The sequence below is a fragment of the Phaenicophaeus curvirostris genome, chromosome 18 (genome assembly GCF_032191515.1).
Source record: "Phaenicophaeus curvirostris isolate KB17595 chromosome 18, BPBGC_Pcur_1.0, whole genome shotgun sequence".
NCBI lineage: Eukaryota > Metazoa > Chordata > Aves > Cuculiformes > Cuculidae > Phaenicophaeus > Phaenicophaeus curvirostris.
Window position 1 is genome coordinate 8790657 of NC_091409.1, and position 16545 is coordinate 8807201.

General features: G+C 48.6%; 1 protein-coding gene across 1 annotated transcript; it reads left to right on the top strand.

The window, feature by feature from the left end:
• Window positions 1-1385: 1385 nt before the first annotated feature.
• Window positions 1386-11156, top strand: MAPRE1 (microtubule associated protein RP/EB family member 1). The gene is made up of 7 exons (XM_069872045.1): window positions 1386-1475; window positions 2293-2416; window positions 4696-4841; window positions 6034-6238; window positions 6665-6774; window positions 7445-7597; window positions 7979-11156. Exons 2-7 carry the CDS (start codon window positions 2296-2298, stop codon window positions 8033-8035), a joined length of 792 nt encoding a protein of 263 aa, XP_069728146.1. The 5' UTR covers window positions 1386-1475; window positions 2293-2295; the 3' UTR covers window positions 8036-11156.
• Window positions 11157-16545: the final 5389 nt, after the last annotated feature.

Below are 16545 nucleotides of genomic sequence, written 5' to 3' on the forward strand. Positions count from 1 at the left end.
TGTGCTTTTTGTAGTGGGAGTGCAAAAACTCGAACCTGTGCCTTTTCCATGAGTTTTATCGATATTTGTGGTGGAAAGAAAGGGGATCCGTGTCAACAATTTACCAGTTACTGCCGGCTGATTAAAAATCAGTATTTCTGGATGAGCAGACAGTTCTCATGTGGGAAATCCAGCCTGTGGAAAAGAAGAGGGTTGGCAGAAGAGCAAGTTAACCACCCAGCACTGCGGGACTGGGGAAGCCAGAGGCGACTGGGCTCAGCTTTGCTGGGTTGGAGACAGGACTGAGGCAGCTCTTGGGGCCGGGTGGCCTGGCAGCCAAATTGGAGAGCTGGACAATCCCCTACCACGTGAAGTTTAACAAGGGGCAGTGCTGGATTTTGCACCTGGGACATGGCAACCCTGGGTGGACGGACTCGGGAGCAGCCCTGCAGAAAGGGATGAGGGCTCTGGTCGATGACAAGTTGAGTGTGAGTTCTGGTAGCTGAGAGGGACCCATGTCCTGCAGCACATCCCACACGGATCCCATCCAGGCAAAGGATGGAGGGGATTGTCCCAGATAAAAGGATCTAGAGGGCGTACAGGGGAAGGCAGGAGTGAAGGGTTTAGAGGGGAAGCGTGTGAGGAGATGCCACTGGGTCAGTTCAGCCTGGAGGAGGCTGAGGGGAGACCTCATGGCGCTCTGCAGCTTCATCACATGCGGAGAAAGAGCAGGCGATGAGCACTTTTCTCTGGGAATGGCAGGAAGAGGCGTGGGGAGGGCTAGGTTGGACATTAGAAGGGTTTTCCCCTAGAGCGAGGTGGAATCACAGAATCGCCAGGTTGGAAAACACTCACAGGATCATCGAGTCCAACCATTCCCATCAACCACTAAACCATGTCCCTCAGCGCCTCGTCCACCCGTCCCTTAAACCCCTCCAGGGAAGGGGACTCAACCCCCTCCCTGGGCAGCCTCTGCCAGTGCCCAATGACCCTTTGTGGAGCCCTGGAACAGCTCCAGGGAAGCCGTCACGGCACCGAGCCTGACGACAGCCCAGAGGCGTTTGGCCAACGCCCTCAGGCCCACGGGGTGGATGTGACTCCAAGACTGGGGCTGCAGGAGGGGCTGGGGCTGCAGGAGGGGCTGGGGCCGCCACCTCAGCCCCGGGGCCCGCAGGGGCGAGAAGCATGCGGGGCCCATGTCTGTGGGCGGGGCCAAGATCTCAGCCAATGGCAACCGCTTGTGGGCGGGACCAATACATCAACCAATGGGAGCCCCGTCTGTGGGCTGGGCCAAGATCTCAGCCAATGGCAGGCGAGAGGAGCTGCTGGCCCCGCCCCCTAGCGACGCTCCGTCTCTCCCTCAACCCCCTTTTTCCCCGCGCCGCTCGCTCGGCCCCGAACCGGGCGGGTCACGTGCGGCGTGACGTCAGCGCGTTGCGTGCGCGTGACGCTGTGCCGGGCAGGCGGGCGGGGCCGGTTTGAACGCGGAGGGGCCGGTAACGAGCGGGGCCGGGGCCGGGCCGGCAGCGGGCGGCGGGCGGGGCCGGGGCTCCAGCGGCGGCCGGGCCGGGCGGCGTTGGCGGCGAGCGGCGGGCCGGGGCCGGCGAGCGGCGGGTCGGGGGTAGCGGGCGCCGGCGTGAGGCCTGTAGGGCCGGGCCGCGCCCCTCCGCCGGCGCGGGGAGCGGCGGGGCCCGCGGGCGGAGGGAGGCGCGGGCCCGGCGGGGGAGGCGGCACCGCACCGGGGCCCGGCGGGAGCGGAGGCTCCGGGAAAGGGGGCACCGGGGAGCGGCGGCTCCGGGGAGAGGAGGCAGCGGGGCGGCGCGGGGAGCGCTCCCGGGTGGCAGGGATGAGCGGGGTGAGCAGCGCGTGGTTCCCTGCCCCGGGAGCGCCGTGCTGGGGAATTGCTGCTCCGGGAGCTCGGAGCCGAGCCCCTCAGCGGGAAACGGGGCCCTCGCGGCCGCAGGGACCAACGGCTTCGGTGTGTTCCCCGTCCATCGTAGAATCATAGAATCACCAGGTTGGAAAAGACCCACTGGATCATCGAGTCCAACCGAGTCAAACACTAAAGCATGTCCCTCAGCGCCTCATCCACGCGTCCCTTAAACCCCTCCAGGGAAGGTGACTCAACCCCCTCCCTGGGCAGCCTGTTCCAGTGCCCAGTCATCGTGTTCCCGGGTACCACGTCGTGCTCAGCTGTTGGACCGTGAGGGCTCCAAAGGAAGCGTCTCCTCCACAGCCTCACAAGTGCGTCTAATCGGAGTGGTGGAAGCTTGGAGCCCAAGCGGTACTGACACCTCTGGTTCTGTCTTTCAGAAAATGGCAGTGAATGTGTATTCGACTTCGGTGACCAGCGATAACTTGAGTCGACATGACATGCTGGCGTGGATCAACGAGTCCCTGCAGCTAACGCTGACCAAGATTGAGCAGCTGTGCTCAGGTATGGAGTGAGGTGGCTGCGTGTCAGTTGGGCACCTTGCTCCGCACCCTGCACCAAGGGCCCTCTGCTCTTGGCTTAACGCCTGGTGTGAACAGAGTCGCGGTCGGTGTTATAACTTGGTCATGGTTAGTTTTCTTGAAGTGGTTTTTAATAACGTAAGCATAATGAAAAAGCGCATTCTTCTGACTCACTGCAGCACAGATGCAATAAGAAGGAATGAAGGTTCATGTGAAAAAAAGATTCTTAGGACAGGGTCATTTCCAATAAGGAATTAAGCATTTGGGCTCGATGGGCAGAGTAAGTCTTCCAGGTGTAGTAACTGCCATAAACAAACATGTTTTCTCATGGGTGAGAGCTCCTGGGAGACCGGGCTTCTGGGTAGAAGGAGTGCTGTGTGGAAAACGTGCTGCTGATGCTTGGGATCACCTCCAGGGCTTTCCAGCTCCTCAAGGAGCGCGTTGGTCTGCGTCACCTAGCTGGCTTTGGCCGGAGCGGGCGTCAGCGAAGCTGAATCTCGGATGGAGCTGTAGGCAGAAAAAGGGAAGTGGTACCAAAGGGAGTCAAGTGTCGTCACCGGGAGGAGTCTGTGTGTGTGGGAGGAGGCTTCTGGAACTGTATAAAAGATAAGCTTGTGGAATAAGCTGAAAAAAAACCCCAGCTAAAAAAATGCAGGCTAAGTAAAAGATGGCGATTTGGATAACAGGCAGGGGAAAGGGACTGGGTGAGAAGTGGAAGCACAGCTCATACAATGAGTTTGAGATAAGATGTTGCTCACAGAGTGAGAGGTGTGGAAATTGGAGATAGAATAAAAGGAGGAATAAATTTAAAATTAGTTTGGGGCTCAGTACAGCCTGTGGTTGAGTCTGTGGAAGAAACGTTCACAAAGATTACTGAGAAGCAGGGGACTTGCAGCAGACAGCTGACAGGCATTTGTGGTGGATTTTGTCTAGAGACATGACAGAGAAGAACACTAAAGGTGAAGGAACTAAGGCTCTGCAACAGCAGGAGTAAGGGAAGCGATTAAGCATTGTCCATTTTCAGATAGGCAGGTTAAAAACCTGTCGTGTGTAGTATGGATTTATGTGGCTGAGAAGTTTTGATTAGAACTGGTCTGAGCCTTGACTGCCCTGGGAGCTCTGTCTCTGAGAAGCGAGGACAGTTAGTCCTGGCTCTGCAGAATTTCAGCTCACCTGTTGCCAGGAAAAGGCTAAGAGCTGTCGATGTGGTGTGTGCTGAGTAATGTCCTTTCCCTGTGTCTGCAAAAGTGTTTTGTGCCTCTGCAGGTAGGGAAATGGCTTTCATTGCCTGTCATAGGCATGTGGGAGCCGGAGTTTCCAGGCTTGCTTTGCTGCCTTTGGCAAGGGCAGCAGTGGCAGCAGCGATTTGAGGGTGTGTGAATGCACAGACGACCTTTGGCTTATGCTGTGATCTCTTTCTTATCACACTTATTGCTCAGACTGCAAGTCGTTAGCGCAATCCTGATTGCTGGAGTTCCATCCAAACAACAGGATGGGGTTTTAATTTGCACCATTGGGTGAGCAGCAATCTTTTGGGACCCCCTGCGGTCACCTGCCCCTGGAAGATCTGCAAAGTAACTTGGCTGTTACCTGGAGTTGAGGTGAACAGACCAGTTCAGGGCAGATGCCGTGGTGTATTAACTGCTTGGACATGAAGTATTTAAAACCAATAGAAAGAAACTGTCTTATTTCTTTTCTTTGATTGAGGCTTGATTTAAGTATAATCCAGCTTAATTTGGCCTCTTACCTTTGAGGGCATCTCGAGTTGCATGTAGGTTCTGTTTGTAGTGAGTAAATATGTTGCTGTTTCAATAATAATTAAATATAAATTTTAGAATCATTAATGTTCTAGTTCAGCTCTATCTCTGTCGATAAGAGTAGACTGAATGCCTGTCGGACCCCTGTAACGTCTCAGGTCTGTGCTGATATCTATGGGGAAAGGAAGTCACATTATGTGGTGTTTTTGTTTTGGTTTTTTTTTTTTCTCTTGGAGTTATGAAGGCAGGATTGCTCTTACTTGTAAAAGTTCACATCATAAGACCAAAAGTTTGATTCTGCAGCTCGCTTAAGCTTATTTATGACTATGCTGCTCCAAAAAAGGAGGCTGGGGGTTCCAGTTTCCTTCCTTTTGTTGCCTTTATGATGGTTGTGTAGCTGAGGAATGGGTCAGATCAGTTTGCTGATCTGACTGAGCAGTAGCTTATGTAGGCGAATGAGCCAGCTGGATTCATCCTCAGGCTTGTGTTCTCTTTCTCTTGGCAGGTGCTGCATACTGTCAGTTCATGGACATGCTCTTCCCAGGTTCCGTAGCACTCAAGAAAGTGAAGTTTCAGGCAAAATTGGAACACGAGTACATTCAAAACTTCAAGGTTCTACAAGCGGGTTTTAAACGAATGGGAGTCGACAAAGTAAGCTGGGTTGTAACTGGTTCTCTGTGCTCTTAATATCAGAGTGGGTGGGATGTACTTTCAAATTTAGAGCTGAATAAATCCAGGAATGGAGTTTGCTTTTGGTTTATAAATCTTGAAAGTTTTGGTTTGCATTGGAATCCTCGCTTGATTTTGGACGCAATCTGCCTTATTCCAGCTGAGGTTGGGTTTCCAGTTCTTAATGACGAGAGGAATTTTTCCAGTTTAATTCTGTGCAACTTCCATAGCGCAGGCTAATCATGAAATATCTATGAGATAAGGTTTACTTGAGCTTCTTGTTTGAGCTGTCTTTGTTCTAGGTCTGTTCCCATAACCTACTGGTGCGATAGTCCTAAGGGATTCAGAGTCCTCTTTACAAGCATTTGTAATGTTCAGTAGTGAAATTGAGGTCTGCAAGAAAGCCTTTCTGGGTGGAACGACAGTTGTGCTTAGGGAAGAGTGGTTTATCTAGGTGAGAGTTACTGACACGCTTGCTACGGGGCAGGACACTGCTGTGTTAAAGCTTTTCCCTGCCTTTAAAAGGCTTGTTCTGCATTGGCTGGCAGCTTCAGCACTTGTAATCAGCCGCCTGCCTGGGGGAAGCTGCTTGTGCAGTGTACCCGGAGCTGAGCAGCCAGGCAGCTTTCAAAGGGCGGATGATTACGGAGTAATGGTAACGCTCCTGGCCCCTGCCGGGTCACAGGCTCTGCTCGTGCCCTACAGGCTAGGCTTCACAATTTGATGCATCTTTTGAATCATCTTCAGTTACACAACTCGTTCTGGGAAAACTGCAGTTGTGATCTGCTGCAAAGGTGGTGTTCTAAGATCTTGTAGCAGTGCTGTGTGTCAGTCCATGAAGTCAGCCAGCAGTTCGCATTCAGAAAAGCACTGGATGAACCTGAAAGAAGCTTTGTGATGAAACGTAGCGTAGCAGAAACCTTGCTGCTGTGTTAGTTAAAATTATCTGGACGCTTACAGTGGAAGCATGGTTTGTTTTTATTTCTGATTATTCGCAAAACTCTTACTGTTTGACATAATTATATTCAAGGAGGGTTTTCTTTAGACTGGACAAAGAATTAATTTGTATATCTTCTGAGCACACTGATTCTAAAACTTTATATAACAAAAGAGAGATTCTTTACCCTTAATATGAGCTTGACTGTTTTTTTTCTCCCTCCCCTCTGCCCTCCAGATAATTCCTGTGGACAAACTAGTGAAAGGAAAATTTCAGGACAACTTTGAATTTGTTCAATGGTTCAAAAAATTTTTTGATGCAAACTACGATGGGAAGGAGTACGACCCCGTTGCTGCTCGACAAGGCCAGGAGACGGTAGCACCAAACCTTGTTGCTCCAGTTGTGAACAAACCCAAGAAATCGCTTACTACTAGCAGTGCAGGTAGAGAAAATAGTTAAAGGCTATCTAGATCATTAAAAATTCTGGGGAAATAAGACAGGGATGTTATTTAAAATCAGGGTGTGAAATGTTAGTGTTGCATGGTTGGACTCGATGATCCAGTGGGTCTCTTCCAACCTGGTTATTCTATGATTCTATCTTGTTTCAGGGATGCTAGGCTTCAAACTCTGCATCATGTTGTAGTAACCAGTTATCTGGAAACTACAGAAAGTAGTTTCTCTGAAAGAGAAAAGGGCAGGGACTGATGCCAGCACATCCCCCCAGAAACGGAGATGTCATGTGGACTCAAGAAGGAAGGAGCACATCTTCAAGCTCTGACATGCCTAAGCGTGTTTGGAGGGGGAATAGCACCTTTATAGAAGAGAGAAAAATATTCTGGGAGGAACTAACGCTGAATTAATCTTGCAGCCCCACAGAGGCCCATTGTCACACAGAGGACCGCAGCAGCACCCAAAGCTGGTTCTGGGATGGCAAAAAAGGCTGGAGGAGATGACGAGTCAGCAGGATTGATTGAGCAGGTGGGTTGGCCAGAATGGCCCCATCTACTACCCTGCACTGTATAGGTCTGTTTGCAGATGAAGTTTTTAACAGCGTAAAGTGACTGTGTCTGGCAGATGGAAGAAAAGGGTCTGAATCCAGTCAGGTTATTCAAAATGGCTTAATTGGAAGCCTTCGTTATAATGGTCTTGCTCTGCTGATGGGAGCGAAACCTCTTATGCAGACATTTAAACCTAGTGTGTGCCATATCACACATAGCAATGCTTGCAAGTGTGTCCACAGCTGCGTGACAGCTATCACAGCATTCCAGCAGAGCTATGAGCAGCTGCTGCTTCACCCAAACACTGACTGTCATACAACTAAAACTGCCAGCAGCGTGAGAGCTGTTGTGAAAGAATGTGCTAGTGAAGAAAACTGCAGGCAGTCAGTGTTTTACCTACTGCACGTAATAAGCCGTTAGAGTTTCCAGGTGGTACTGAGCATTGGACTGGGTGTTTGCTGTGTTGGTAATAGTACAGTTTAAGAAAAGGGCTGTTTCCTCCTCTCGCAGTCCCCTTCCCTCTGATCTGAGTTACTTCTCAGAAGGGTGTGACTATGCAAAGCCCTTGAACTCTTCAGCCCCTGCCTTTTGAGTAGATACCTCTGAATTCTGGCTCTGGTGGATAAATTGCTGTTGATGCCCTTTGGTAGATCAATGTATTGAAACTTACCGTTGAGGATTTGGAGAAGGAGAGAGACTTCTACTTCGGCAAATTGAGGAACATCGAACTGATCTGCCAGGAGAATGAAGGGGAGAATGACCCAGTGTTGCAGAGGATTGTGGAAATTCTTTATGCCACAGATGTAAGTAATCTGGTATAAATTGTATCGTGTAGTTCCTCCCCTTGTAATTGGAAGCTGGTTTGCTTTCCAGGGCTTGCTCTATTTCTGCTTGTGGGGGTTTTTTTTTCCCTTTTAGGTTTATGACCTACCTTTTTCCTGTAATAAAGGAACAGATAGCGTAAGTGTAGTCAGACAGGCGACAAAGTTAGCCTTTCATGGAGGGTTTGTAACAGATCAAAGATGAGGAAAGTAGCTCTTCTGGTAATATATCTTGGCACTGTAAATGGTGACTTAAGGGTATTTAGCCTAAGTAAAAGGAGAAAAAATAAAGAGCGTACAGAGTAGTCGGGATCTGGTTTGACATCAGATTTTCATTAAAGCACTTGTTTTATTCCCCTTCAGGAAGGCTTTGTGATACCTGATGAAGGAGCCCCGCAGGAGGAGCAAGAAGAGTATTAACAGACCACATACTGTACCAGCAGAGCAGCAACATCGGAATTCTTTGCCCCAGATCATGTGCTTAACTGTAAAATACTCCACTTTATTCTTAGAGGACTCACTGGTTTCTTTTCATAAGCAAAAAAGTACCTCTTCTTAAAGTGCACTTTGCGGAAGTTTCTCTTTGTGCCGTGGGTTTGAGTTGGGATCTCTCTCACTCTAGCGGAGCGGTGTTCACATCCAGGTGGTTTATTTAGGGAGCAAGAGGCTGAACATTTGGACCTTGTTGCAGAATGGTTTGCTGGTAAAACACTGGTTTGTGGGGGGACGTTTTGTGTCTGAGGTGGTGTGTGGTAGAGAAAGTAAAGACTCTGACTCACAGAAAGATTGAGTTAATGTGAAATTGCAGCACAGAAATTATAATAAAATGCCTTAAGAGTATTTAAAATATGCTTCCATATGCCAAATTGAAGTAATGTGACAGGAGATTTTATGTGCTTCATATTGGGGTAGACACTTGTTCAACTGTTCACCGCTGTCGGAGAGGCCTTGCGTGGCAAACTCGCTTTGTCATCAAGTGCTCAAAGGGGGCTATTAAAACAGAACTCCATTCCTGTGTAAATCTGCTTACGAAGTGATTAGTTCTCGATGAAATAGGCCTTAACGTTGCCTGTCACAAGATTAGAGGGAGTATGCACAGCTGAGACACATAAATTACCTTGAAGAGCGCGAAAGCCTGTTTCTGAGGCATTGTGGCTGATGACTTTGCCAAAACGTACTGTGTTTTCTTTAAGGAAAAACAATCTAAAACCAAACCAACGGAACCGCGAAGGGCATCCAGGCCTGCTGCCTACAATGTTCTTCAGTTTTCCTTCCTGGCTCTTGTTTCTATTTCCTCTGCCTCTTTTTGGTTTTGTTGCTATACTTTTTGGTCTCCTGCTAGTTCTTTTCTCTTTCCCACCCCAAGGAATGCCGGTCAAATCCAGTCGTTGTAACAGAGCTTGCACTGTGCATCTGTCTTAGAGTGAAAGTAAACTGAGCACGAGGAGGACGCGTTTTCTGTCTCTTCTTTTTTTCCCTTTCAAACCAGGACGTATTTAATACCTGTCAGTTCCGTAGTTGTCTGGGGTAAAAACTAAAAGATGCTGGCTAACAGAGCTAATGGTATTGCAGAAAATACAGTACTGAGACTAACTTAAATATTAATATTTAAAGTCCTTTCCTTACCTGTCCTCCTTTGCTCTCATGCCCCTCATTATTGTTGTGTTTGCAAGACCCTGCAAGACTTCTGACCCCCCTTCACTACTGAGACTGATCAGCCCTGTTGTGCTTGTATTCATTTGTTCCTGGTGGTAGCTTGTCCTCAAATGTGAGTAGGAGAGCATTTTATGGTAATTGTTGTGTAGTGCATGAATCTTTGTGAAATTGAGAGGAAAAACCCAAATTCAGTGAATGCCAAAAAATGCAAGTATCCAGCCATTGTTTAAAATTGCAGTGGTGCTATTTCTCTTGTGGCCTTTTAGACTTTTGTTGCCCTAAAATTCCATTTTACTGGGAAACAATATTTTACTTGGATTTTTCTTGACAGGGTTTTTCTATTTTAAGCAGTTTCTAAATAAAGTTCTGTATTTCAAGAGTGTCCTTGTCTGCTGGCGTCTGTCGTGCTTTCAGATATGCTCAGGTGAAGCTAAAGCCCAGGATAGCATTCATGGTGAAGCTTGCAGGACCTGGGATGTTGGCTTTCATGCTCTAGTGGTGGTTATGGTCATCACTGACTTGAGTAGCGGTTCTGTGTGCTGGGGGATCCATGGCTCCAGGTTTGGTTCTCGCCTCAAGTGGATGGAATGTGAGAGTGTTGTTGGCTTCCCCCTCCAAAGGGTGTGAGAACGGGGCTGTATAACAGGAATGTGAGAGTCTGAAGTGTTAGAACTGCTAAACCACCAGATATTAGTTAGAAATAGGATGGTAATCGCCTCTATCATCGGTCTCTCCAAGCAGACTGACTGTAAACTTAGTGGATGTGTTTCAGTTGAAGTGTGTTGGGGTTAAACGTTACTGTTACAGGTGCATGCACAGACTGCATGTCTCAAAGTGCTCGTGTGATGTATCTAACCTTGAAATGGAAGTGTTCCCTGCTAGAGAACACCTCCCGCTCCCAGCGGGCGCTGTGGGAGCCTTATCCTGCAGCACAGGCATCATGGGCAGGGCCTGCTGCTGTTGGGCTGCAGAACTGCAGGCGTAGAATGGGGGGTTTGATGCACATAAAATCTTCTGTACCGCTACTGACTTGCTTTGAGATTGGAAGCATATTTTTTTTGATTCCAAATATTCCATTTTGCCAGCAACTCAGAGCAAAAGATGGGAATAGTACGTGTCTGACTTAGAGGGGGACTTTTTGAGTGTCTGCCCTTTGCAGTCAGGTCAGGCACTGATGCCTGGTTGCTTCCAGTCTCCGTTTCCCAGGGCTGCAAGTGTGAAACTGAAGCCCCCAAGGCACTGGGTGGGTTGTGTTCGGTTGATTTTGATCTCTGTCAGCAAAGCAAGCAAATACCCTTTTGTGCTAAGGATCAAGAATAGTCCTGGTGCGCCTGTGAGGCTGGTGAGTGTGCGGGCATGCGTTATAAAACTGCATTGGAACTGCAGTCCTGTGAGGCAAATGCTGCTAAGATTTCTGGTTGCTTCCATCACCTCTTCACTACCAAGGTGCATTATAAATTGAATGGGGACAAACTGATGTAGTCGGCTTACGACTGCGTTGTAAATATTCTGGCACAATCTTTTTTTTAATGCCCTTTTTGGGGAATGAAGTGACAATGACAAGCCCAATTCAAGCCCATAGACTTAACCTGGCTCCTCTGTCGCACTGGTACAGTATATGCTGTTAAATGCTCACTGGACGGAACAATTCCAATAGCATCCAACCTTTCCTAGTATCTTAGTTTTATCAGATATTTGAAAAATGAACAGAATGGAGGAAGCGAAAGCTCACATCTCCTTTCTGTACCAACATGTCTTACTTGCAGGTGGACTTGTGGATGTGGTTTTTTTCACTTTTATTGTTCAATTTTTTTAAGAATTCTTGGTTTGCAATGACAGTTCTTACTGTAACTGTTAAAAGCCTTCAAATAAAGGCAAAACCTTCCTTGCTGTTGTATCCTGTCGCTGTTTGAGCGCTCGGCATCCTGTAGTCTGTTGAGTTGGGTGTCTTCACAGGAACATGCGTGTCCTTCTGGAGCGGGAGTCTGTCTGTCTCAGAACACCCTTCCAAGGATGAGGCTGGAATCTGCCTCTCACAAAAGGAAGATATTTCTTGTGATTGTGTGTGTGTGAACTTGAGGGCTGCCCCATGGAGTGCTAGCCAGCCTGGTGGCCGCACACAGACCTTGCCTCCCGACTCCTAGAGCAGTGCAAGAAATAGAGGGGATGATAATATGGGGCTAAGGTATGGGCTCTTACTGCAGGGCAGGGATGAAGGACGTGTGCCAGGGCACCTGCACTTCACTATCAGGACAGTGAAGGAATGTACTGATGTTCTAATGCAGGGCAAGCAAGGAGAGACAGAGTTGTAGATGCGCTCCTGGTCAGCTGGAATGTGAGGCTGCAGGCAGTGCCTGATGATGGTTAGAGTACAGGGAGCAAAAACGGGAACTGTGGCTTTGCTGGAAGGAGGTCTGACTAAACTCTGCTGGCAAGTGAGATCTCCTGGGATAAGATTTTGTGTCTGTGACTGTCAGTTCCTCCCAGGCGTTGTGTTTGGGTAGTTAATGGGCCTGGAAGCAGAGGGAGGGTGTGAAACCAATGTAAGCAGAGAATGTGAAAAGTATGGAAGCAGAAATTGGAGAAAGCTGCGGTTACGAAGGAACAAGATAAATGTGTAGGAATGAAATGAAATGAAATGGAACAGAACACCTGAATGGGACCTGATGTGAAGGAACACTTAAAGACAGGAAGGAAAAAATGCAACATTCTGTGGGTAAAGAGGAATAATGGGTGCAAACCCCGCAGAGGGGACGTGTGGTTCAGTAGCAGCACTGTTGGAAGGAGTGAGTTCCGATACAGACAACACCCTCACAAAGAGGGAAACCAGAGGGGTTTGAGTGGTACCTGTTACCAGCGAGGGGTTGGAATGCAGGGAGAATGTGAACTGTGTCGTCAGGGAGCTGCTGCCTCACCTCGTCACTGGGACAGGTGGGCTGCATCTTCCCAGAAGGTATGTGGGTCTCTTTTATCTTTAACAGAGAAGAAGCAAGGTCAAACCTAACTCTTGAGACTTTCTAAGCCCCAAAGGAACCAGAAGGCAATTGCAGCTTTGAGGAGGCAAAGGCCACTCTGTAAAAATCACTCTTTTCTCTCTTTCAGCACAACTGGCTGGTGTTAAAATTGTGACCATTAAATAATATATATAAAACCCATATTGATCTAAATTATACACATAAATCAAACCAAAATAATTTAATAGAACAGTAAACATACAATACTAAAATATTATCTATAAAGATGTAGAGTGTGTGTGTATGTACATATATAAAATACATTTGTCCGACTTGTCAGAACTGTAGGGAGCATCAACCGCTGTCATTTCTGTTTCTGAGAGGTGTTTTGCAGACATTTTCTTCTTGAATACAATTTTGTGCAATGCTTGTCTGTCAATCTTCTCATGGTGCTCTGCCTCTGTTTTTGTCCCCAGGGGACATGTAAGGGTGAGCGGACATTCAGGAGCCGTTACATCTCGTGGGACAGCGTGGATATGAATCTTGACAGATTCAGAGATCTGCAGATTGATGTTGATGAAGTGAAGAGCAGATGAGGTTGAACTGAGGGGACAGTGGAGGTGGCTCCATTTCATGACCTGAATACAGAGCTGTACTTAATCTTGGCTTTTTCTCTTGCAGAAAGGCTTTCTGGGAGAATAAAGGAAGCAGAGAGGTTTGTGACGGAGGCTGTCAGGATGGTACTGAGGCTCCACAGCAGCCCCATGTAAGGGTAGCGAAGGGCAAAGAGGTGGAGCAGTTCCCCATAGGAGCTGTCTCCCTGTGACCGGTGGGTGCATGGGGAGGTGGGAACAGAGGAACTGGGTTGAGAAGTGCCATGAGAAGTGCCAACCATCTCACTCTGACGCCATGCCGAAAGGTGGGACACCAAAAGCTTCTGGTGGCAGCTGGTTTCCTTCTTTATCAGATAACGCTGCTCTTTCTGGACCTCCCTGGAAATCACAATCATGGATCCTTATTAAATACTTGGATGGTAATGTAGAGCTGAGGAGTTCCGTTTACCATGTAATAACGGCATGGGAGATCTTCCTTCTTACTGCCGCATTATGAAGGTCGGTTCACATTGTGGGCCTGGGAGGTGACACACGTGGGTGAGTAGCTACCCTGATAGTGTTATTTGTGCTGACTAATCTTCAAGCAGCACAGGGGTGAGGCACAGTCAGGTTATCCTCACGGCAAGCATGTTCAGGTTACCTCCATTCATTTGAAATGTCAGGGTGGACATGGGCTGCTCTTATTTGATGTCTCATCCCTGGAGGTGTTCAAGGCTGGGTTGGATGAGGCTTTGACCAACCTGATCCAATGGGAGGTGCCCCTGCCCATGGCAGGGGGCGAAACTGGATGGGCTTCAAGGTCGTTTCCAACTTAAGCCATTCTATGATTCTCTGAAACAGAAGCATCTGGTCTCAGCTCAGTGACTGCCTGTGAAGTCAGCTGCTCTGGACTGAGCACAAGGTGAATCAAAGCTGTGTTCTGGATAGGTGCAGTTGGACCTTTGGTTTAGTATTTGATAGGAATGGTTGGACTTGATGATCCGATGGGTCTTTTCTAACCTGGTGATTCTATGATTCCTGTCTCTCCCTGTTTTGTCAGTACTGAGCTTTGAGCCAGGATTGTTTTTAGAGTTTTTCCTGAACGTTTTTTTTTTCTTTGAAGGTTATTGTGGATGAAAAACATGTGAGTTGCAGCTCTTTTTGGGTGGAGTCCACCCAAGAGCAGAGGTGCGAGGCTGCAGTTCAGAGGGGCGATGGCAGCAGCCTGAATTCTGCAAACAACCCATTTGTTCCCTGCAGGTTGGCTGGGCTCATCTGAGACTGCAGCCAAGACGTGGGCCTGAGCACTGTCAGCTTGGTGGAGACAGGGTCTGCTGCTGAAACTGTTGGTGAATATTTACAATTCCTACCTGTTTTGGGGCTGTGTGTGGTGTCTTTGCCTTGGAAGCCAAAGGAACTTTGCCTTTGTCAGTTGGTTTGTGATTCTTGTGTCTGAGGATGTTACCAGCACACCTAACACTGCGTGTGCTTGTGGATCACTGTCGGAACATCTGGGGATGCCTCGGGTCAAAAGCGTGTGAAGCCGCAGATCTCGCTCTGCAGACCTGGCACCAAATTAATTGATATCAGTGACAACAAATATGATGAGATCTTTTGCCTCATTGAATGGAGAGCTGTGACATGGCCTTGGGTTACCAGTGAGACGCTTCTCCAAATAAGTAAGTGACTTCTTAAAAACAGGGCTTTGGATCTGGTGTCTGGACCCCCCTTTCCTAAAAGAGGTCCCTGATCTGGTTGCATTCCCTGGGGTGTAAACAGATGCTCTCTGCTCCTGGCACCTGGAGGCAATTCTGCTCAGTGCTGGGAGTGGGAACCTTTGCTTTCAATCAGTGGGGACCCTCCTATTCCATCTCCTCCCCTCAAAGCAGGTATTTGCAGTAAAACACATTGAGGCTGAACCCCAATCTCATTAAACGCAATCTTCTCTCTCGTGCAGGCACTCCTGGGGAACCGGTGCCACCAGATAAAGTTCATTCCTGAGCTCAAGCCTGTTGCCTCCTGCTCAGTAGCTGATAAGAGAACCATGATGCTTACTTCATTTCTATTAAAATGATATGGGCACGCTCCGGTAAGACGGGTCTCTGCTGCAGTTCTGTCACTTATCCATTGCACAGGGGCACCAAGTGCTGCTGCTGGTGTTCAGCGTTCCCTTCCCTCCAGACACAATGTGCTGGTACCAGACTTGCAGGTGCTGGGAAATGTGAGATGGGGGGCATATGGAAGGGGCTCATGTTTTTTTTACCGTTTGATTGTTTTTTTAAAAGCTGTAAACAAATGAAGGTTTTGAAAGTTGCTTTAGGCTGTGTGAGGGCAGCTCCTGCAGAGCGGGAGGATAATTTGGTGTGACAGGATCAGCTTCTGTAGGAAAACTGTCAGAAGCCTCCCCCTTTGGAGGCGTCCGCTTGGGTTGGAAGGGGATCCAGAGGCGTTCTCCTTCCTGGCTCAGGAACCCGAGTGAAGTGGGTTGGCTCAGGGCTTTATAGCCCGAGGAAAACTCGAGCTCTTCTGCCAGCAGAGAAGTGTTGGGTTTGGCAACACTGGCAGTCGAGGTGCAGGGGGATGAAGCGGGGCTAGAGTGGTGACCGGGGGAGCTGTGGCAGAGGGGCTCTGCTGAGCTGCTGCTGGCCTGAGGCTCAGGATGAGTTTTGGGAGTGCTGAGGGTGAGGAAGCCTGGCTTGAGATGGGTGAGCCTGCTGAGGTGCAGGCGTTTGCACGGAGGTGTAGTAGTGGAGGAAGCTGGGTCTCACTTCAGAGGGAAGAGGTTTGGGCTCTGCCTTTCCAAACAGGCGGAGCGGGAAGGAGCCCAGGAAAGGAAAGGCTTGCTTCACAGGGATGCTTGAGATCTCCTTGCTCACCTGCACAAATTGCCCATCTTCCTAGTCAATCACCCTCCTCAGCTTTCCAGTTCTCCTCTCACTCCTATTTCTCTGCCTTTTGCAAATATTACACGACTCTTCCACTATTTGAATTCCCTGTTTTTCGCCATCACGTTCTCTTTTCGTTCATACTTCCTGGTTGGCTCTTCTTTACATATACCTCACTCCTCTCTTCCACTCCTGGTTCCTCGCTTTCTCTCCTCTCATGGCTCTGTGTTCTCCCATCCCCCTTCTCCGCTTTCATAATGCTTTTAGCCTGGCAGCACTCCACGCTCTCCGGAAAGCTGGTGGGGTACAGCAGAAAGCCCCAGAGTTGCTGTTTAGCGTGCTGGCAGCTGCCCAGACGTGTTTCTGTATCTGGTCTGCTCTAAAGTCGGGAGCCATCTGACAATGGTTTTATCCATAGCTGTATTGTTTGCGCTGTTTTCCCCAGCCTTGGCAGTCGCTGTTCTCTCTTTCACCTCTCTGGGCTCTGCTCGCTGGCAGCATGGGCTGAATAACGTCTGCCTGGAAATTGTGGGGCTCTGCAACTGTGGTTTCGCCTGTCCAAACAATTCTGCAATAACAAAAGATGTCAGTGTTAAATTATCGCTTCCAAGAGCTTAAAATCCCATTTGCTGGCATCTGGACTCTTAAATGTCTCTGGTTTCCATGCTGGTCGTGAGGGTAATATTGAGTGTTCTGTGGATGCCATAAGTTATCCATCAGTTAATTTGGTCTTGTCTTATTTGAAAAAAAACACCAAAACCCCAAACACACACCTTTCTCGTGCACCTGGAAGGATGAATGTAAAAGAAACGATGCATGAGACCTCACTTGTGTCCAGTTCT

Excerpts from the sequence above, each read along its gene's own strand:
- MAPRE1 (XM_069872045.1), top strand. The coding sequence starts at position 2,296 with ATGGCAGTGAATGTGTATTCGACTTCGGTGACCAGCGATAACTTGAGT. Across the intron at positions 4,842-6,033 it reads AACGAATGGGAGTCGACAAA|ATAATTCCTGTGGACAAACT; the intron begins GTAAGCTGGGTT and ends TCTGCCCTCCAG. Across the intron at positions 7,598-7,978 it reads AAATTCTTTATGCCACAGAT|GAAGGCTTTGTGATACCTGA; the intron begins GTAAGTAATCTG and ends ATTCCCCTTCAG.